Here is a 23,695-nt window from a genome sequence, read left to right as displayed (position 1 = left end):
GAACCTGTCGAAGATAATGACATCGAATGGGGTCTTGGAGAATCTCCATTAAGCCTTGAAACGTGTACTGACGATGAAGAAGATTTGAGCCATGAGTACAAACAAAAAGCGGTAGAATTTTGGAGAAGTGCTAAAACGAAACGAAATAGGAAAATAGAAACAGTTCAAAAGAGTTTCAAACTTGTCAAGTCGGCGCGCCAGTTGAGACGCTGGGCTCATCAACTGAATAAAGGCGGTACTTACAAGGAGAAATTGTCGCGTATTTCTGAATATACAATTAATAATTTCAAAAGCGCCATAGACGCAGGACTCATTGTGCACGATATCGATCTGCAAAGGTGGGCGTTACAGGCTAAAAAATTAATCGGACACGAAGATGTGCGTTTCAGCGCATCCCCAACATGGATTAAAAAATTTAAAAAAGTGCATCGAATAACAAGTAGAAAAGTTAATAGATTCATAACGAGGAAGACCGTCGAATCCAAGAAAGAATTACAAAACCTTGCTCATAAATTCGTGTCTGAAGTTCACTTAAAAATTAAGGAATATGGCTTGAAAAACATTTATAATTCCGATCAAAGTGGATTCCAATTAGAAATACATTCAGGACGAACTTTAGCAGATGAAGGTACGAAACAAGTGGAATGCCTTGTACAATCCGTTTCAGCGACGACTCATAGTTATACCATACAGCCAACAATTTCCGCGGAAGGAAAATTGCTGTCACCACTTCTTATAATTTTGAAAGAGCCTTCTGGACGGTTGGGACCGATCGTAGAGCAAACCATTTTTCAACCTTCCAATGTCTTCATAAGTGTATCGAAATCTGGCAAGGCAACATCAGGTACGTTTGTACATATATGATACTTTGATTGTGAAAAATAGATCTGCTACTTATATTAAATGCATTTGTTTACAGAACATTTCAAAACATGGCTTCAAGAAGTGTTTTTCCCAAACGTCGGTGAGAAAAGTGTCCTTTTGATTGACTCTTGGAGTGGACATTGTCCCAGAGTTGTCGACGAAGCTACACCGCATAATAAAGAGATTGTTACAATGATTATACCAAAAGGGACGACGGGAAATATTCAGCCCCTTGATGTTTTCGGATTTAGAATTTGGAAAAATTATGTCAGACATTTTTCCGACAGTGTCATGTTACTTGATTATGATTTGAATCTACATTTACGAAATAATATAATCAAACTGCAGTCTCTAGTACATAATCAATTATCATCTCCGAGGTACAAAAATTTATTTCGATATGCCTGGTTCAAAAGTGGGTATATTGAAGAACGACCTGAGCATTTCGAAAACCCCATTGAATTTGCTTTCGGTATGTCATCCCAAACTCAATGTGAAATGAAAGGGTGTACAAATGTAGCCGTAATAAGATGTTCATGGTGTAAAAAGTCCTTGTGTTTCAAACATTTTTTCGAAGAATATCATTACTGTTCAAATTATGATCAATAAATGAATGTAGGAATGACAATTGAGATGGAAGTACGAAGTGAAACTTATTATTCCTATATGAAAATTCTATCGTCTGTGCTAAATGATATGGGTGGCTTAATCTGACATCATCACAAAAACAGATTTTTTTTGTTTTTCGGATATCTCTCAAGCATTAGGCTGAGCCAGCTGGCTTTTTTAAGAATACTTGGCTACGAGCCGCTATAGCGGTTCTTGATATGAATAAGAATATGGCAAGGTTTGAGTCAGCTTTGTTTGCATTCTGGGCGGGGAATTGTCGATGCGACTCTCGATATTTGAGTTTTATTCTGTTTTCGTAAATCGTTCAAAATAGAAACTTATATAAATAGAACGAAAACTAACACTTCTCACGTAAAGCATGTCAAAGTATTCGATTCTCTATACGATTATGATGTCAGCCAATGAATATGTGAAATAAATATTATTTAAACCATAAACTTCCCCTAGGGAAAAAAAGGTTGGGACAAGTACATTGATGGTCTCTTGTTTCTGGATGACATAGAAAAAAGACTCAGAACCAGGAAAAAAATTCTATAGAAATAATAAACGAAAAATTGAAAAGTTCAAAAAAATTCAACAAAAATAAAAAATAATCGAAAAAAATTCTGTAAAGAAAAATAAAAAATTTTCAAAAAAATTCATACATATTGGACAAATTGAAAAATGTACTATCCAAGTTACATGCAGTATAAAAATGTATGATATCAATTGGAGGCCAAGTTTTTATTGATAATTTGCAATATTTATCGAACAAATCGGAAACTTTAATTGAAATTCATGATAATTATTTTCAAGAAAAAAGTTAATGAAAAAAAGTCATAACGGAAGTTACGTGCAGTTCTAAAATGTATTATATCAATTCGAGGTCAAGTATTTATCAGTTATTCGAAATATAATCTCCGGCGACCAATGAGCGTTGAGAATCCTTGTCGGGCTCACAACGTTTTATCAAAATTACTAAAAAAATAATGAAAATAAAATCATTAAAAATTCACATGAAAGTCATTCGTTACTTCAACAAGGTACACACTTTAAAGAATCGATTCCCCTCCGACTTTCACGATCTCCTGGTATTATTCACAACATTCAACTTCAATTGGATCGGTACAAATTATGTTCAAATACGTCTTAAACGTACTTGTCCGGCCCATCACTTTTTATTCAAATTGCTCATTCGAAAACAAATTAGGGCTGTTCTATAATGACAAATATAATAAAATGGATAGAAATAAAAATAATATCTCCAAGTAATTTGAACTTGATTGTTCGCAAGTTCGTATAGCAATATCCACTTCTGATTTTCTTCAGTGAACACATACCATTCGGTAAGAACCAATGAAAATGAGAAATAATCAGGCACATTACTAGAAATTTTCGAACCTACTCAGCCATGAAATGTTTTTTTTTCTATAGTCACGTACACATTTTGATAAATATCACTAGTCGAGTACGACACGTGGATTCCTGGAATTTGGAGAAAAATGATTTTGTTGTGAATTATGACTCCATATAATATAAATAGATTAATCAACTTCATCTTTCATTTTCGTTTCATTTTGACTAGAGTGATTCGAAGAAAAATTATTTTCTCGGGAATTACTGTTCGTTAATATTAACACATGCATTAACTTCGTCTTTGATTTGTTTTCGAATGAGCAATTTGAATAAAAAGTGATGGGCCGGACAAGTACGTTTAAGACGTATTTGAACATAATTTGTACCGATCCAATTGAAGTTGAATGTTGTGAATAATACCAGGAGATCGTGAAAGTCGGAGGGGAATCGATTCTTTAAAGTGTGTACCTTGTTGAAGTAACGAATGACTTTCATGTGAATTTTTAATGATTTTATTTTCATTATTTTTTTAGTAATTTTGATAAAACGTTGTGAGCCCGACAAGGATTCTCAACGCTCATTGGTCGCCGGAGATTATATTTCGAATAACTGATAAATACTTGACCTCGAATTGATATAATACATTTTAGAACTGCACGTAACTTCCGTTATGACTTTTTTTCATTAACTTTTTTCTTGAAAATAATTATCATGAATTTCAATTAAAGTTTCCGATTTGTTCGATAAATATTGCAAATTATCAATAAAAACTTGGCCTCCAATTGATATCATACATTTTTATACTGCATGTAACTTGGATAGTACATTTTTCAATTTGTCCAATATGTATGAATTTTTTTGAAAATTTTTTATTTTTCTTTACAGAATTTTTTTCGATTATTTTTTATTTTTGTTGAATTTTTTTGAACTTTTCAATTTTTCGTTTATTATTTCTATAGAATTTTTTTCCTGGTTCTGAGTCTTTTTTCTATGTCATCCAGAAACAAGAGACCATCAATGTACTTGTCCCAACCTTTTTTTCCCTAGGGGAAGTTTATGGTTTGATATCACGCCTTTTTTCTCAAAAGTTCCTCATTTATGTTATGACGGTTATAGGATTTTAGTATAAATTTCTATGAATTATTTGCTTAGTATATTTTTATAGATTTCATTCTCATACGAACAATTTTTATGGGATAATCTTTTTCATGAAATTATCAGCAAGTAAGGGACCATAAATATACTTTTCCCAATCTTATTTTCCCTCGGTATGATGTTCGGCTTATAAAGTTGGTTTCCACCATAAAAGACCAATTTTTCGTAAAAATTGTAGTGAAAATATTTCGTCACAAGACTGCCCTTGAACTTTGGCGATTTTTTTCCTTATACTCTAATATGTTATGCCTATTAGGAACTCAACAGCATGGAGGAATCCGGGATGATAGGCCCGGGAAATGAATTTCGGTTTATAATGTTAGTTTCCACGTAAAAGACCAATTTTTCTTCAAAATTGGACTGAAAATATTTCGGCACTGGTTTGGTCTTGGACTTTGGTGATTTTTCTCCTTGTCTTCTAATATGTTTTGTCTATTGGGAACCCAAGAGCATGAAGAAATGCGTGTTGTGGGCCGTAATATGATTTTCGGCTTATAACGTTGGTTTCCACGAAATAAGATCTATTTTTCGTAAAAATTGTACTGGAAATATTTCGTCACCGGTCTGTCCTTGGCCTTTGGCGATTTTTTCCAAGTCTTCATACCAAGAAACAACTGACGTAAAGATTTCCTTAATAGAACAGATTTCATTTATCCCTTTTCTTCAAAATTCAAATGAAAGATAGATCAAATTCAAGACACAAAAAATCCAACAGATTTGCCCACTTTGAATGTCGCTTTTGCATTCTGAATCTAGAGATTTCATTTCATCCAAAATGTGCCCCCAATGAAATATATTTCCAAAGTTTGCAAGTGGCCGCTGAGATCCAATTATCCACAGTTTGATAGTTGCTGAAAAAAAGTACCCGAAAACTTCTAACATTTATTATGCCAGAACTCAAAGCAGCAAAAAAAACTAAGCGAACTTAATTCAACAGAGCAACAGAATTCAAAGACGTTTAAGGTACCTGCATTGGTTTTGGAGGAAAACCATTTCAGGACAATTCAGAAATGAATTTAGAAATTCGAAAACTCCCAATGGAGTAGAAAAAGGAAAATTGAAGTATTTAGAAAAGCGGAAGACTTTTGTGATAAATTTTCTAGATTACATGATACGGTTGGAGGAAATGATTTGAATGATTGGCACACATGCTGCAACACAGAAATATCAAAGTTTGGAAGTATTCGCTGTATATCAGTCATACAAACTTCAATACTATTTGAAAAGGAACACTTAAAACCTTGCCGAACCAAGTTCCATTACATATTACCATAATCAAAGATAAGGGGTGATCCGTCGCATATATATTTATCCACAGAAATTTCAGAGTCAATGTATTCGCAATGCGCAAAGCGCAATGAGCTTCGAAGACAGCAATTTCAAATCTATCCATAAATGAGCAACTGAAGACTTTTATAATCAATTTTTTACTTCATATATATGTTAGAGTTAGAGTCAAAATGTAAAATGAATGGCACAGTATTTAAATTGTATAGTTTGCAGATTTTTGCAGTATTTCAATGATCCGAATTTACAGCATTATAATGAAAAGTTGTCAAAAGTCATGATGTTACATTAAAATGACATAGCGCACATTGCATTCAGCAATTCTGTAAGTTTCTGGGGATGTTGGTAGGCATTATATTTGATCGCATCCAAAACTGAGCAACAGTAGACTTATTCGAATGAATTTTTTTTATAATAATTCCATATTTGTAGTTTGAAAAGTGGAAATACTCAACATACATGTCATTCCATAAGTTTTGTTATCAAAATTTGTGTTTGCATACAGCATTCCCAAGATACGACTTTTCATATCATCAGCAAAATAAGCATCCAAAGACTTTTTGGAAGAAGTTTCAAAATTTATTACTCGACAGACCAGGTGGAAAAAGTATAACAACACTTATATCAACACCAGAAACTGTTTTAAGAATCTGATATACAAAATGTGCGATTGATGATCATAGTCGGAAACCACTTGAATCAGCATGAAGAAATAGTAGAAAATTATAGGACACATATTAGGCAACCAATTAATACTATGTATCGATCCGCTGCAAACCGATGGAGTCAAAACAAGGATCGGAAAGAGCAGAGCCAAACTCAATAGGAAGCAAAATGTGGGAATATTCAAAAATACCGATGACACAAGAAATAAATTAGAAAACATTTATTCGATTGGAGTTTCTTACATTATATATACTAACAGTTCCGTGTGTTCTTGTTTTATTAATTATCAACCATAATATTTCAGATCGCAAAAAGAAAATTTGACGTTATAGGTTGACGAACATTTTTTCTTACAACTTCCAGACCTATTTTTGATAAACTGATTTGCCTTATTTATATTATTCACTAACTATGCGAACGTTTGCTACATTTGTCCCACACTTCGTAACGTCAAACCCCGGCCGGTTCGTTACCACACAGCTATCAAAGGAAACTCGTATATATGACCTACATTATTACACATGATATGTAATCACGCAACTGATGATATATTTACACTGGACAATATTCCGCGAACTCTGGTTTAATTGAAAGATTATCTCAGTTGACACTTATTTCCAATCGAACGAAATAATGAAATCTTGAAAAGTTTCGTTGACATATATGAATCGCGCATTTTTTTATATGTTTTATTTGCACACACAGATCACAGTCTACATTTACGCGGCCGCTTTTATACCGGTTTAGTATACCACAAGTTTTAACAAAATATACATTAACCAATTTTCACTAACCATTTTCATTTATTAATTAGAGTCCGCACACAACAGCACTTTGGGGATCATAACCTCACCTGTCAAAATGACGTTCAGTACGAAAACAAGTCTCGGGTGGTTTCGGATGTGCGTATCGATGTATTGATATCATATAACCTATTTACAAATGATATATGATAAACTTATTTTCAGTCAAACGAATTAATGAAATCTTAAAAAGTTTCGTCGACATGCACCGCGTATTTTTTTATTTTATTCTTTTTCACACACAGACCACAGACTACATTTACGCGACTGCTTTTATACCGGTTTAGTTTAGCATTCCACAGGTTTTAGTACTATGCACTTCGTTAGATGACGAAAGTTTTTTTTATTTATCCCACACGCATTTCATAATGTCAAAACTCCGTTTTTTTATACGATGATCGAAAACTGACGCGTGGTTTATATATATATATATATAATATAATATCCATCTGAGCGCGGTCGGGGTACGACTCAAAAGTTAGAAGGCCTAAAATGGTGAACAGGCATTCTGTATAACGCATATATAGATATACAGAGTGCCTGTTCGCTATTTTAGGCCTTCTAACACTTGAGCCTCACCCGCGGTCGGCCTAGCAGCTGGAGGAGCCGACATCGTTGAGCCAATCAGAATGCGTAGAGGCAACAACTCTACTACCACTAACTACGTCAAAACGCGTATACGTATACGTCGAACTCGTGATGTGTCAGTAACTTTTGCATAATCTTGAGCCCGTGCAAAGTTTTTTCTCAGCAATTACGCCACCGATCGTGTTGATTTTGGGCGCAATCGAAAGAGAATTTCTTAATTAGCTGAAAGTTCAATTTTCAAAGCCTCAGATGACTCATAACTTCGGTAATTCAAAAAAATCACTTGCCAATTTTACCCCCACCACGGCGAATCGTTTTATTCAGAGAAAGTATACTCGGCGAGAGCCTCGGGCCAGCAGACGACAGGGCTGTCAATGTACTTGTCCCGAGACTCTACCGAGTCTCTTGAACATATAAGTCGATACGCAATGATAAAGGAACCATATGAATTGAATGTAAACATTTCGATGCGCAAAGTGAAATTCAAGATTTTAGGACTGGTTTACCCCCTTAATTTTTTTGATACGAGAAAAACCAAAAAACACGTACATTTTATTTTTTTTGCTCTGAAAAATGGCGTTTCTTTTATTAAAATCGGTCTGTAAGTTTTTTTTATACGAAAAAATTCTGAATATTCGGGGGTGGTTCACCCCTTTGCAGTAAGGGTGCATAAGAAGTTAGACATGCCATATAGGTTATTTGACATGCAGAACATTTTGCAATGGGTTTTGTTTCGATCGGTTGAGTGCTTCCATATGAAACACTCTACCAGATGCAAAACATCCCCAACTTTGGGTGTTGATTTTACCCCTTGAAAATAAATTTCGGCCGATAAAAAAAATACGTGTTTCTTATTTTTTGATAAGCTACATTCTATGAAAAGAATACTAAAATTGGAAGGGGCCAGTGCTCAAAACAAAATTTGACATTTTAAGGGTGTTTTACCCCCTTAATTTTTTTGATCTGAGGAAAACCCGAAAACACGTCGATTTTATTTTTTTTTGCTCTGCAAAATGGCGTTTGTTTTATTAAAATCGGATTGTAAGTTTTTGTTATACGAAAAAATTCTGAATATTCGGGGGTGGTTCATCCCTTTGCCGTAAGGGTGCATAAGAAGTTGGACATGTCATATGGGTTATTTGACATGCCGAACATTTTGCAATTGGTTTCGTTTCGATCGGTTGAGTGCTTCTATATGAAACACTCTACCAGACGCAAAACATGCCCAACTTTGAGGGTTGATTTCACCCCTTAAAAATAACTTTCGGCCGATAAAAAAAAATACGTGTCTCTTATTTTTGGATGGACTATAACATAGAAAAAAATTATCAAAATCGGAGGCGGACACTAAAGTACCTTTCCTTGTAAGAAGCACGATGTTCAAATACAACATGGGTTAAGCGGAACAATAGAGTCAACTGATGCGGAAGCGATTAGGAAAAAAAATGTAAATAGGGCAAGAAAGTTAATATTACCAGTATAGTACCATGTCACCACAAAGTGCGTACAAAAGAAATTGAAATAATATTTCATCAGAAAGATATCTCGTAGTTATACGAGAGGTAGAAGGGAAAAACGAATTTTATTTCGTCACCCCACCATAACTACGCCTCTGTTCTCGGGAGTGTCCGCTAAACACAATATAATACGAAATAATCAGAATATCTAGCAGCAAGAAAAACAATATACAATTCTCTCATCATCTCCCAGCACGTCGAGGTCTCTCTATCGCTCGAGAAAGGAAGAAAAAATTACAGATACACGCCAAGATAACTCGAAATTTCTCGACGCGAACGGGCATGAATTTCCAACGTAACAGTTGGAGAAAATGAATCGTTATGAAAAATACTAACGTCAAATACACGGAATAAAATCAAAGATCGACATTAAAATTCGCAAAACTCTAATAAATTGCTATTTTCGGGCCCCATGTTGGGCGCCATTTGTAACGTTGATTTTCCCCGCAAGGGTACAATCCAGTTCCTTCTCGGCTCACTCACCTCGTCTCGCGCCACTCTCCGGCTACGAGAATAGACTGGGCGCCAGGTACGAAGTACCGTCGAATTATTCGACTTGATTTTTGTCGATTCTCGTGATTGTAACGCAATACAAAATTAGAGTGTAGGAGGCACGAGGGAAACGAGTGACCGAGGACGGTCCGACTATTCAGCTCATCTGAGATACAAAAAGGTAGAGGGGGGGGATCCTTGGGCCCTTTAGAACAGTCAGTATACGAACGAAATTTTACATTCTGTGGTGAAATATTGTAACGGTACGTTTGTGCTTGTGCACACCGTCACGCGTGGATTCGAGCAATTATATGATTAAGAAGAGCGGGCATGAAAGAAAAACAAAAGTAAAATGAAATTAAATTGAAAATAACAAATTATTTATTAAATTTTGAATATTCACTAGGGTGGTCCTTAATGTGGGTGTTGACGAATTTCGATAAGTGCGCCCCCCAGATACGTTCGAAATGAATAAAAAATAATGTGTGTGAAACCCCAGCGCTGTAGTCCAATAAGAAGACGTGCCTGTAAGCTCGTTTTGTTTCCCATTTGAATAACATGGGATTTTCCGACTAATTCAGTCATTATTTTTCCGATGTGCTCCTAAGCATTGAAAAAAAATATTATTCATATAAATCCATTCTGAATTTGCATGTCTACGCGTAAATTCTTTCCCATGGCGTTATTACAACCCTTATGCCCCCCCATCCCCCTCATATTATACTCGACGCAAAATTAATCAACTTTTTGGCCGCTCGGTGCTTAACAGTATTTCACCCATTAAAAAGCAGTTTTGTTTGCGTTATATGTTTAAAAAAATGATAATTGTACATGTAGAAAAAAATATTTATTCGAGTAACCGTAGCAATGAGTAATCTCTTCGGTTTCGTCGCTCGTGTTTAACTCAAGCAACATTTTTCGTTTCACGCACAGTGATATTTCTTAATCAAAAAACGACGTCGCTGCAGTTTATTATAAATTTGATACTTGATATTCCATATCCGAAGTTTGATTTGAGTTGAATTCAAATTATGTTCATTCAGTTTGAATTGTGTTTAATCGAAAATTCTACTCATTCAGAGTATAAATATTGATGAGAAATATTTTCAATATCATAAAAATGTTCATTTTTTAATTCATTGAATTTAAATGAATCCTTAGTCTCCCGGGCTTCAGTGTCAAATTTTCTTATCGCTAGGCGGCAACGAACCGTAATTCAATAGAATTCATCGTAATTCCCGGAAACAGAATATGCGAGTCGGTCGGCCCGAGGATAGCACAGGACGCGCGGAAGCGCCTCTGTTTACAACGAGACGCCGCTTGGCAGAGCACGACGTTTTCTGTCCCGAGCGTGTGTACGCGAGTCTATGTAAAATTATCATCATTTCGTAGTAGGTTAATTCACAGTTGGTCATTGTACTTTCAATAGTTTCGTTTTGCTATTTTATTCGTGAGTTTGTACATTATTGTGAAATGTACAATGTCTTCGTCACGTACGACACGGTTGAACATTTTTTTAATTGGTGATATTGACACTCAAATTTATGGAAACAAGTTACCGTCTCGAAAACAAGTTTTAAAAGTACTTTTTTTCAACATTCGCGAATTGAAATTAACGCTGCTAGAAAGTGCGACGTTGGTGATAAAAGAAGTAATTGTATTTTGGGAAAAAGCCCGTTTACCGACACAACAATCGCATCGCGCTGTACAAAAATTGATAAATTTATATGAGAAGTGGCGAAAATTGCAAAAAAATGCCGAGAAATTCTTTAACAAAGAAAAAGAGGAAGCTTTCTCCCTCGGACTTAACAACCTATTCGACATCGCCCACGGAAATGTTATGGACATGGTTGATGAGAAGGGAAGAGAATTTTTACTAAACCAAAGGAAGGACGGACGAGTTGGTTATATCGGAGACATCGAAACAATGTACGAGAATGATGAAGAACTCCAGCGACATAAAGAAGAGATTATTCTTCAAAGACTGCGAAAAAGCGAAATGGAGAAAAACTTAGCCAGTAAGTTTTTATTTTTATTAAAATTATTTTTATTTACTGTTGGACGAAACATTTTGTTCCTACGTAATATTTTTTATTTAGATTTGATACGACTCAAAATGATTATAATTTGTTGTAGGAGAATTCGTAGAATTGGCATCAAGTAATGAAGCCTCTCTGAACACACTGAGTCAAAGAAGCGTTGGCACTTATTCTAACGTTTCTATAGAAGATGATATGGATTCGTCGGTTCTCTTAATCGATGAGTCCGAAGCCGGACCGTCGCAGCCCAAAAGGTCCCGTGGGAGCGTAAATATAATTAACGAAAAATTGGTCGCTGTATTAGATAAATGTAAATTGAGCGACAGAGATGCTGTCCATGTAATTGCTGCCGTTGCTCAATCTCTACAATACGATCTCAACTCGTTGGTTCTTAATAGAACGTCAATTCGACGCTACAGAGAAAAATTGCGTGCAGCGAAAGCCATCAATATTAAACGAGTATTTAAAGAAACGGAACTCGATGCAGTCGTCTTACACTGGGATGGAAAAATGCTGCCCAATATATTGAAACGTGAGGTAAATGACAGACTGCCTATCATCATAACGAATGGAAATGTCGAAAAACTTTTGGGAGTACCAGAGTTGGAGGACGGAACTGGGCTATCCCAAGCAAACGCCATATACGAAGTACTTGAAGATTGGGGTCTCTCACATACTGTCAAGGCACTATGCTGTGATACGACAGCCTCTAATCTCGGTCACACAAAAGGCGCGGCAGTCGTTTTGGAACAGATTTTGAAACGTGATATTTTATTCTTACCTTGTCGACACCATATATTCGAAATTATTCTAAGAAGTGTTTTCGAACAAAAAATGCCTGCATCGAGCGGTCCAAACGTCGCTATTTTTAAGAGGTTTCAAGAATCGTGGACTAAGATAGATAAAACCTCATGGAAAAGTGGAATCGAGGATGCGGATGTAAAAAAAATATTAATCGAGCATATCGAAAATATTGAATCATTCGTGGAAAAAACTTCGATCAATAGTCAGCCGAGAGAAGATTATAAGGAGCTACTGGAATTAACTCAAATATTTATCGGAATTACTCCGCCTCGTGGTGTTACATTCCGGTTCCCCGGAGCGTATCATCATGCTCGTTGGATGGCAAAGGCGATCTATTGCTTGAAAATATATTTGTTTCGCGAAAGTTTTAAGTTAACTTCAAAAGAACGAAAAGCAATTGCTGGGGTGTGTATTTTTATTGTTTTAATATACGTAAGAGCATGGTTTACAGCTCCATTTGCATCTCAGGCACCGAACCACGACTTGCAGCTATTGAAAAGACTTGATGATTACAAATCAATTGATCCTGATGTTTCTCGAGTTACAATCCAAAAACTCATGAAGCACTTATGGTATCTCAATCCGCAAACTGCAGCGATGTCTTTTTTTGATCGAGAAATATCACTGTGCGTGAAACGAAAAATGTTGCTCGAGTTGAACACGAGTGACGAAACCGAAGAGGATTACCCCAATCGCATAGAGATAAATCCCAAAAATATTAATCTCATACTCGACAAAGAGATGGATTACTTCATATCTTCACAATCGCTAAACTTTTTCACGAGATTCGAAATTAGTACAAATTTTTTGAAACTCGATCCGTCTTTTTGGCCTGAAGATGAGGATTTCAAAAAAGGTTTACATGTGGTCAAACTTTTAAAGGTTGTCAATGATACGGCTGAGAGAGCAGTTCATTTAATGGAAGAATATAACAATATTCTCACAAGGAACGAAGATCAGAAGCAGTATATTCTTCACATTGTCTCGGAATATCGCAAAAGCTTTCCCGATCCAAAAAAACAGACGGTGATAAAACTATTTTAATTTTTGTTATTTTTTCGCAAAAAGTGTTTGGGTTTGTTTTGAAATATGCTAATTGAAATAAATATTTTTTCCTACATGTACAATTATTATTTTTTGAAACATATGACGCAAACAAAACTGCTTTTTAATGGGTAAAATACTGTTAAGCATCGAGCGGCCAAAAAGTTGATTAATTTTGCGTCGAGTATAATATGAGGGGGATGGGGGGGCATAAGGGTTGTAATAACGCCATGGGAAAGAATTTACGCGTAAACATGCAAATTCAGAATGGATTTATATGAATAATATTTTTTTTCAATGCTCAGGAGCACATCGGAAAAATAATGACTGAATTAGTCGGAAAATCCTATGTTATTCAAATGGGAAACAAAACGAGCTTACAGGCACGTCTTCTTATTGAACTACAGCGCTGGGGTTTCACACACATTATTTTTTATTCATTTCGAACGTATCTGGGGGGCGCACTTATCGAAATTCGTCAACACCCCTATTAAGGACCACCCTAATATTCACGGATTAAATTACAAAAATAAATGAATTTTGTTTTGCATGAGAATTTTGTTTCCGGTATTTTTCTTTGTATTGGAATTTCGCAATTATCTATTTTTCGAAATTATAATAATTATTATCTCGCATGAAGGAATTCGTTTTTAATGTCAAATTTCTAATATTTCTCGCAATTATAACAATAATAATCTCGCCAACGCTGGTTTTGATAAATTTTTAATTAATTTTTATTGGATAATTTTATAAACTCACTTTTTGGCTCGATATAACACAAATTTGATTGATCGAGTGGATTTCTTACTGATCTCACTCTTTTGACTCGATATAATTCAAATAATGATTGTTAGTGAGTGATTCGCTTTTGGAATAATTTAATTAACTCGAAATAATAAATGACTCGAAATTGTCTCGTTTTGAGAATAAAGAAAATACTCAGATTTGATTGAAAATGAATTAATTGATTAATTGAATCACCACTCAGAAAACAATGACTCGTTGATGGAAAAGAATCCACCCAGAGATCTTGAGACAGAACGAAGCCGAACTATCCCGGCCCCTCTGGCGTGAAATGGTAGGAGTCCTATCCAAGAATCTTGTGACCGAACGAAATCGAACAACCACGGCCCTCTTGGATAGAAAAAGGATTGGAAATCTACCAGGAATCTTGAGACAGAACGGAATCGAACTGTCCCGGCCCTCCTGGATAGATCGGAAAATCTCACCTAAGAATCTTGAGTTCAAACGAAATCGAATGAACCCGGCCCTCTTAGCGTGAGAGAGGAAAGGTGTTGTTTTTTGAATTTTGAGTGGGATAATAGCGATGTTATTTTGCTCTTTGTTTTTAGAGCTATTTTTGAAATGAGCGAAAAATTTATGTTTCTTTATTCTCGTCTGATTTGGCGAGTTTACGTAGCGAGATCTCGAGGCAAGACTGGCGTTTGGTAATTGGGAATGCGAGTCGAGCTCTGCGAGATTCGAGACGAAACTGTCCACCGGAGCTTCTGCGCTCGGGTTTTTATACTCTCCCGAACAAAGGAAATAATAATAATAACGCGCTTGGACTTTGTCCTTTACTCTAATTCGCTGCGCGACTTAATCTCGAACTAGGGACTCCCACTCTAAATTCTCTGATTGGTGCGCTAACTCCCCCGCATGGGTCCCAATTGGCCGAGTCGAGCTGTAGTCACACTGCGCATGTGCAAGAATTCAATGAAATTTAATAAAATGAATCTTGGATCGATTTTTATCCCTTTGAAGTCTTCTTCTATTATTTGATTTTGTTTTCTATTGATTTTGTTCACAAGATTATTTTTATTTGATTTTATTCACTAATTTGCCGAAAGTCACGTTCTTGCACGTGCCTGTTGAATGTAGGTCATCGCGCATGCGCACTGTGATCGCTCGATTTCTCAAAGAAAAGCTTTCTTAAATTTTTAAATAATTTGAATCTGAAATCTTCACCCATTTGTTCCAAATATGTTTTTCTAATAATCCGCATTAATTTTCTGAACAAGAATAATATTATTTAATCAAAATTGAATTAAATCAAGAATTTTGCGAGTCTAGGGAATTTTGGTGAAGCGAAATTGAGTTGGCAGCGCTGAGCGCCTCGCTTCCCGAGCGCCGCTTCGCGAAGTGACAGGTTTTCAATGTGGCCGCTGATGTAAACACTCGTGCGTGCCATGTCGTCGAAATAAGTGTTTGAGAGTGTGTTTCGCTTCAATATGTTTAGTCAAACACATCGCTAAATATTACGTTTGCTGAAATACGTCGCTCTGTGGTAAGTTATAATTTGTAATAATGTTTGATCTGTTTCCTGTAATGCATTAAAACATATTTCAACATATATTATTTAAACACATTCACTAATTTATAATATCTATAGAATTTTATTCCAAAAAGTCAACTCTACTAATCATCATTCAAAACAAAAAATTGTTTTTTTTAGTATTTGTCATACTATTGTAATGGAAATAAAATAAAGACTAGCATATTATGTTATCGTAGGTTATCTGATCATGGAGGAAAATCGATGTTTCCTGTGCAAGGAATCGTTAGACGAGGGCAAAACGATTCACCTTAAAGAAAAAGCGCTGGGGACATTAATCAAGGCAAGTGTTCAGAGAAGAGACGACAAACATCGAGAACTCCGTGGCAAGGATAATATCGTACTTCATAGTAAGTGTCATAAAATTACACTCATGCGAATAGTATCCAAGCCTGCATCAACGCCGCAACATCAAATACGTGCGCTGCATCCACACGCTCCGATACAGTAACAGATTTCGATTTCGAGACGAATTGTTTATTTTGTGAAAAAGATGCATCTGAAACATTTTTGAAAAATCAAGCAAAAAAAAATGTTTCGAAACGGGAAACTGTGAGTCTCATCAAAGATTCGAGAGATAATATATTACTTCAGGCTGCACTGCGATCAGATGCATGGTCCAACGAAGTTATGGAACGCATACTTTTGACCGATAATTTAACTGTGGCAAAAGCTTGATATCACAGTTTCTGTTTTTCAAAATTCATGCGTGCGCCTTCAGAAACAACAAATCAATCTCAAGAAGATACTCCTCACATTGTAACTCTTATTGAAAAATTTATTCAAGACCATCCTGACGAACGTAATTTTTCTCTCAAGAAAATTACCGACAATTTCACCGGACCAGTTCCAAACAATCAATGGCTCAAACGGCAATTATATGAAAAACTTGGCAATGAGATAATAATAACATCCATTCCCGGTAATGAGCCTATAATTTACTTACGTGACACGGGCCATAAAATTTTATTAAAACATTTTCAAGAGTCCGAAGACGATGAGTCCGAACGCCGTAAAATTGTGTCTGCGGCTGCGAAGATTATTGCACAAGATATCCGTTCTGAAAATTATGAATTAGATCATTATCCGTCTCTGCATTCATTTCTCGATAACGTTGAAAAGGTGATCCCAAATTCATTAAGATTATTTCTTGAAAGTGTTATTTTGGGTAATAAGCAAGAAAAACAAAATAAATACTTATCGAAAATAGTATCGATTGCTCATGCGATAATCGCTAGCGTTCGCCCACGCAGCTTTTTATCTTCTCTTTAAATTGGGTTGGGCGCAATGTTAAACAGAAAATTCGGCTCTAAAAGTTTATTGAATATTTTATCGTCGTTAGGATTCTGTTGTTCTTACGACGATAGTTTGTTGTTTGAGGCTTCCATATTAATGGAACCGAGCAATGCCAGCATCGCCAGCGATTCATTTTCCCAATTCGTTTTTGATAATGCTGACCACAATATCAATACTATTGACGGGTTACACACATTCCACGCTATGTGTGGCATTGAATGCGTTACTCCAGCTTCTGCTGTCTCATGTGGTTCAAGCATTCCCAAATTGAAAAAACTTCCCTCGGCAGAAACTATAGGCAAATTCGGCGCAATTGCTATAAAAAATTTTGATGGGTACAGAAAGTCAGGACTCGAAAATGTTTTAGTTGAAAATCTAAATCTAAAAAATCCGACTGTACGATATGAATTCGATATAAAATCAGCAGATTTTTTATGGCTCTATAATTATAAAACGAGTTGTACTGACGTCCAAGGCTGGAACGGATTTATGGAAAATGTTAATAAAGATAAACAATACGTGATATCGCGTATCGTATGCCTTCCGTTTTTAAATAGCCCTCCTGGCAATTATGACACAATTTATACAGTTCTAAACCTAGCAGCAGAACGAATGAAATCGAAAAATCAAAACATAGCCTTCGTGACTTTTGACCAGCCTCTTTATATGAAGGCAATGGAAATCATGCATTGTTCAGATGATCCAAATTTGAAAAATGTTGTAATAAGATTAGGGGGCTTTCATTTGTTAATATCCTTCTTAGGCGCTATCGGCAATATAATGGATGGAAGTGGTTTGAAAGAACTGTTTTCTGAAATATACGCACCCGCTTCCGTCGACAAAATGTTAGCAGGGCATGCTTATTCTCGAGCTGTAAGAGCCCATACGTTATCACTTTGCGCATTGGCCCAGATTATACTATCTTTCACAGACTTTTCGGAACAAGATATTTTAAAGTTAACAGCACTTCTTCAAAATCCTCATACTGTTTTGGAAAGTATAAAAAAAGACTCACAGTTTAATAATATTAAGAACAATTTTATCGCAACTGTGGAAAAACTTTCGAAAAATAGTGGAACCGCAAAATTATGGACTCAGTACTTTCACATGGTAACACTTGTAAAGATGTTTATAGAAGCAGAAAGAAGTGGTAATTGGCAGTTGCATCTGGAAACAGTTCAGAAAATACTACCATATTTCCATTCAAGCGGTCATCACCTTTATGCAAAATCTGCACATCTGTATTTGCAAAATATGTACAATTTATCGGAAAAAATGGATAAAGCAGAATACGAACAGTTTGTTGAAGGGTGTTTTACTATTAGACGCACAGATAAGTTTTGGAGTGGTATTTGGTCAGATATGACTATTGAACAATTTCTCATGAGATCGATGAAAGATATAGGAGGACCAACACGAAGCCTGTCTGATAGTGTTTTGTCTAAATGGGTATTAACAACGCCAGCACTAGTTTATCTTACTGAGTCAATCACAGAGTTTTGTAATGTTTTTTTGGCCAGCACTGAGCAGCATATCGATGCGCGACCTACACGTATTTCACGAGATAATGCGGATGTTAAAAAACTAACAGATTGGTTCGATAATCATAATCCGTTTCCGCACATGGAAGGTATAATTTCTTTGAGTAGTGGATTAAGGAGTTTCGGTACAGGCGATACAATGTTGCCATGCTAAACCATGCTAAAAACATAAAAAATTTCAAAAAGTTTAGAATTTTATAAAATTTGGTGAACATATTCTTTAGTGCCAAATTTGCCAATACAAATTTTTAAAGATTTTTCTTCTACACAGTTATCGAGTAATTGATCACTAAAGTTTACGTGTATAAGCATAGCGTTTCCATATATATATAGGTATACATTCCGGGCATAAAAAATCTGCTTTAATGCGTAATTACTCGATAACTAAGTAGAAGAAAATTTTGAAAAAATTTGTGTTTTCGCACTTGATGTTGAAGAACATTATCACCAAATTTGATCAATTTCTTAATATTTTGACTTCTGTACCGAAACTCCTTAAAAGGTGATAGTAAAATAAATTGCCACGAAGCTTTAGAAATCGGATTAACCTGCTTAGAAAATACGTGGCGAATAACTGATGATCAGTGTCCAAAAACTTTCAAAGATATTAAATTCAAAAAAATTAATAAGATTCTGTCTCTTAAATCATTGGTTTCTTTGGTGAAAGTTGCCGACAGAACAGTTACCATTGATCCTTCACTTCTATTTCAAAGAATTTGCGTGCTTCAGAAAACCGAAAGTGAATTAAAATCTTACTTTAATCATGAACTAGTGCCTTATCCCCTGTCATTATTTGACGACAATGGAATGCGAAAAACACCGAAGTCGAAGCTGTATAATTTTTTCACTCCAGTTGAACCACAAGTCAAGGCACCGAATAATGCGTATGTTATCGATGGCGGGTTTTTATTGCATAAGATAGTTTGGCAGTCGACAGAGATATTCAAAGACATTTTGGATCGATATGTGAATTACCTGGTGAATAACTATTCTCCTAACTGCATAGTAGTTTTCGATGGCTATCCCGAAAAAGCAGATGAGATGTTTACGAAGAGCGCTGAACGGCAACGTAGAACGCGGGCTAATTGTGCTCCGGAAGTGAAATTTGATTTACATATGCCTTCAACTCTGACACAAGACAAATTTTTGTCCAACGAAAAAAATAAATCGCATCTCATTTACATGTTATCGGAAAAACTAAGAAATGTAGGCTTTGGGGTCAAACAAGCACAAGAAGACGCGGATTATTTGATTGTAGAAACGGCGATTTCAATCTCCGATCAATATCATTCGGTATTTATTGTAGGCGAAGATATTGATCTACTCGTTATTTTGACGCAAAATGCCGATTCAAAAAAAAAACCTATATTACATTAAGCCAGGCCGAGGAACAGTTGAAGAAAAAATCTTTGGTGTAAATAGTTTCATGTATCCCGAAATCGTTTCATTTATCCCGAAATGGATAAAACCGAAAATGTATCGGTTTTATCCATGCGTTCACTGGTTGTGACACGACGTCAGCGTTATACAAACAAGGGAAAGCTAAGCTAATTAAATTGTTAAAAAATGATTTGAACGGGCTGAGAATGGATGCTGAGGTTTTCAATAATCCAAACGCTAGTAAAAGTTCAGTGAACGCTGCTGGCCAGAGAATAATCATGGCTATGTATGGTGCTAAAAAAATAGATGATCATTCGTTCCACGAATTTCGCTATTTGTGCTTTTCAAAATCTACCCTCAAAAGTACTTTTAATTTAAGCGCTCTTCCTCCGACTGATATGGCCGCCAATGAACATTCACTCAGGACTTACTTACAACTTCGTGAATGGCATGGCGATAATTCCAAAGACCCAATGCAGTGGGTTTGGAAAAAATTAATAATACTTTAATACCAATAACCTTAAAGGAAGAGCTAATTCCTCAAGAACTCCTGGAAATTATATCATGCGGCTGTGATAAAGGGAATTGTTTGTCAAACTGTACATGTAGGAAATTAGGCCTTAAATGTGCGGTTGTTTGTAAAATGTGTCATGGACAAAGTTGTTCGAACACAGCTGAACCTGATTTAAATATAAGCGATGACGAAATTGACGATGATCTTGAGGTAGAAACAGATCTGATCGAAAGTAACGAAGACGTAACGTATGCGTTGGATACTAATGAAAATTAAGAATTCGATGATGATTCAATGGTACATTATTCGCCTGCTTGTAAAAAACAAAAAACAACGATGTAATGTATGTATACGATCCTAGGCTCCACTCGTGTATTTTATAATATCGCTAATACTGTAATAAATAAGTTTATAATATAATATGTATACACAATTTCGAGCGAAAAAAATGTATGTATATTTATGGTCACATGTTCACAATTATTTTACGTATTGTAATATTAAATGTCATTGACGCTTGAATCAGTTTTATTTTTTGTACTACTATCCTACGTATTTTAAATGATTTTACGCTTTGAATCTCTCTCTCGCTCTTCCATTATATGTATATAAATATATATATATATACTCACACCATCCCAATTAAATTGTGTTTTCTTTTATTCTATCTTCAAACTCACATTATGTCCTTGAAATTATTTCCAGCAATATTTCCTAACAATATTACTCAAATAAAAAAAAAAAAAATTCATGAATATTGAAAATCTAATTTCAGATTCGAATTGTTAAGAAAAAAATAGCATAGTTAAAAAAAAAATAAACTATTGTACGGTAATTATTAACGGAGTAATCGATTTGTTAAGTAAGCGGTAGAAACGACCTGGCGCGCGAGGCCTCGGACCCCCCACCGCGCCGCTCGGTCTCATTTCTCCCACTGACGACGCTCGACGAACTTTAATCAATTTTTTTTAATTAGATAAAACACACCTAAGGATCTGAAAAAATTCACGGTGATTCCCTAGGGTGTTGAGAGGTAGGTGATATTTTTTTCCACCCCCCAATGTCGATAACAACAACAATAAACAAAATAACACTTAAACATCATTATCTCCGGTTCTAATCAAGATATTCATGTTTTTTTTTAAATTACTCGGAAAATGAAGGGCAAGTACAATTCATCATAATATTTACAATAATATGAAAATTCTCCGAGATATCTCTAATTGTTTAAAAGCATAAAATTTCAAGTCGCCCAAAAATTGTGATTTTGGTGTATAAACATTTTTTTTTTCCATTTATGGAAAGTACTAGTAACGATCTGACTCCATGATTTTTTGGCTACCTGTAGGCCAATGCGATCAGACTGGGCAGACGATTTACGGATTTTGGCTTGTTGCGGATTGTTGCTAAACTATACAACATAAGCAAAAAAAAATTTGTACGATAATTTTGAACACATCTTATATTACTTGTATCATGAGTTTCAAAGCTACACGTTGTTTATTTATCAATTTATAACGAAAAATGTAATTTTTTTTCACGGGACTTTGGGTTTTGCAACTAAACAAATAATGATAATCGATCTCATGACGGCTCATTTTTTCAAGAATGATGAGATGAGCAACTTTTGTTTGAACAGTTTCCATGTACAACCCATAACAAAGACGTTATTTAACAAAACGTGGGGTTCCAAAAGTTTAAACAACGGTTACGGACAAATCCGGACCTAACTTTTTGGGGCATAAGTGAAAATATGTTCGTCCATATCTAATGAACCTAGAAAAAAATTGGCTAACCTACGTCATTCCAGAATAGAACTTAATTTTATTCTTCTGGACTACAAAGCGCTTCGCTGTCTGCAGGGTGGTTGAACGGTAGAAATCTGTTTTAAAGTCTCCATTCTCCATACGAGTCAAAGGATAAAAGTTTTAAATAAATCTATTCGATTATAATTTTTATTAAATACTATTGATTGTTCATTTATTCATTGCAAAAAAATAAAAATAAAAATTCGTTCACTGCAGATGTAAACTGCAACACCATTTTTAGTTCAGAGGTTTAAATGAACTTTTAATAATCGTTTTTGGTCTCGATGCTATTTAAAAATTATTTTTTGCGGTCGGTTGATCAAACTTTTTGAGAACTGATAGATAATTCACTAATTTCTTCAAATGAATGAGGAATCTAAAGCCGTAACCGACAACAGAAGTAGTGCCAGACAGCTCTGTCGCCTAATAACTAAGTCAATCTGTTTATCGTGAGAAAACTCGTTCTTGCTCTAACAATCAGCTACCTTCAAAACGAATGCCCTTTGTATGACGTTTTATTCCTGACTCAATTAACGTTAAATATTTATGCATTCTATTAACCATTACAGCCTCGATAAAAAAAAAAAAAATAGACTCCTAGCTATTAATTGGTGAAAAATCGAAACAACATTGAACAAAACACGATTTCAAAATTGACAAATTCAGCATACTTATACTTACGTGATTTATTAGTTTTTCTTTCCATCAGGCTATCAGTTTAAATAACAGCCGTTACTGACCATTTTTTTGATCGAATCACAAATTGAATTGAAATGTTTGATCTGGTGGAAGATTTATTGTAATTTGTTCAGTTGATTTCGACTAAAAAAAGCAAATATTTTTTTGAGATCCGGTTTATATTCGTAAAGATTGACAAGTCAAGATGAACAAAAAAGTTTTCTCCATTTTTTCGACTCACTTTCGATTTCAGATTTGAATTTCCAGTTTTGTTTTGATTGAAATTATTTTGAAATCAGAACGTCATAATCTCTGACCAAGGACTATTTATAGTTAAGAATGAATTCTGCTCAGTTATCGAGTAATTACGCAATAAAGCAGATTTCTTATGTCCAGAATGTATACCTACATGAGTAGATCCAGTGGATTTCGCCCAATTTCTCGGGAGGGGTCTCTCGATTTTTCTCAAACTTAGGTACATTGGAGTACCTTAAAAACTATCCCCAAATACCAAATTTCAAGTCTCTAAGTGCTCAAGGTCACGAGAACAAGCCTTATAAATATCAAAAAATGACCATTTTTTGCCTCTTTTTAAGATCACAAAAACTTTACGTTCAAGTCAAATAATACTGGTTTCATTTCCTTTAGTATACTATCTAGATTATAGAAAAACGTGGTCAGTCGTCCAGATCAAGAGGCCTTTCATTGTGATCACGTTAAATGAATTGAAAATTTCAATAAAATGACCATTTTCAAATTGATGCTACAGGCTTCTTTCTAGCTTAATTGACTTCTAATATGGCTCATTTTTTCGTTTTTTATACCTTTCAAGCGAGTCATCCTGAAAATTTGGATTGCGTGAAGGAGCCTAGAGAGATATCATTCCAAAGTTGGTCTTTTTCGATATTTTACGAAAAAT

The 23,695-nt window shown here is 35.2% G+C and overlaps 2 protein-coding genes across 4 annotated transcripts in view; both read left to right on the top strand.

Annotated features, from left to right (window-relative positions):
• inaD (inactivation no afterpotential D) overlaps window positions 1-23,695 on the top strand; it is a 2,962,486-nt gene that overhangs the window by 1,261,064 nt on the left and 1,677,727 nt on the right. The gene's annotated exons all lie outside the window — the stretch shown is intronic.
• LOC122416412 (uncharacterized) lies at window positions 16,017-20,596 on the top strand. Its single transcript, XM_043429348.1, has 2 exons — window positions 16,017-18,508; window positions 18,892-20,596. The coding sequence occupies exons 1-2, from the start codon at window positions 16,847-16,849 to the stop codon at window positions 19,771-19,773; spliced, it is 2,544 nt and encodes an 847-aa protein (XP_043285283.1). The 5' UTR covers window positions 16,017-16,846; the 3' UTR covers window positions 19,774-20,596.

Source organism: Venturia canescens, chromosome 9 (genome assembly GCF_019457755.1).
Source record: "Venturia canescens isolate UGA chromosome 9, ASM1945775v1, whole genome shotgun sequence".
Lineage (NCBI taxonomy): Eukaryota > Metazoa > Arthropoda > Insecta > Hymenoptera > Ichneumonidae > Venturia > Venturia canescens.
Note: the sequence above shows the minus strand (reverse complement) of the source record. Positions and strands in the feature narration are given on the sequence as shown.

Excerpts from the sequence above, each read along its gene's own strand:
- LOC122416412 (XM_043429348.1), top strand. The coding sequence starts at position 16,847 with ATGTTAAACAGAAAATTCGGCTCTAAAAGTTTATTGAATATTTTATCG. Across the intron at positions 18,509-18,891 it reads TAATTTCTTTGAGTAGTGGA|TTAAAAGGTGATAGTAAAAT; the intron begins TTAAGGAGTTTC and ends TACCGAAACTCC.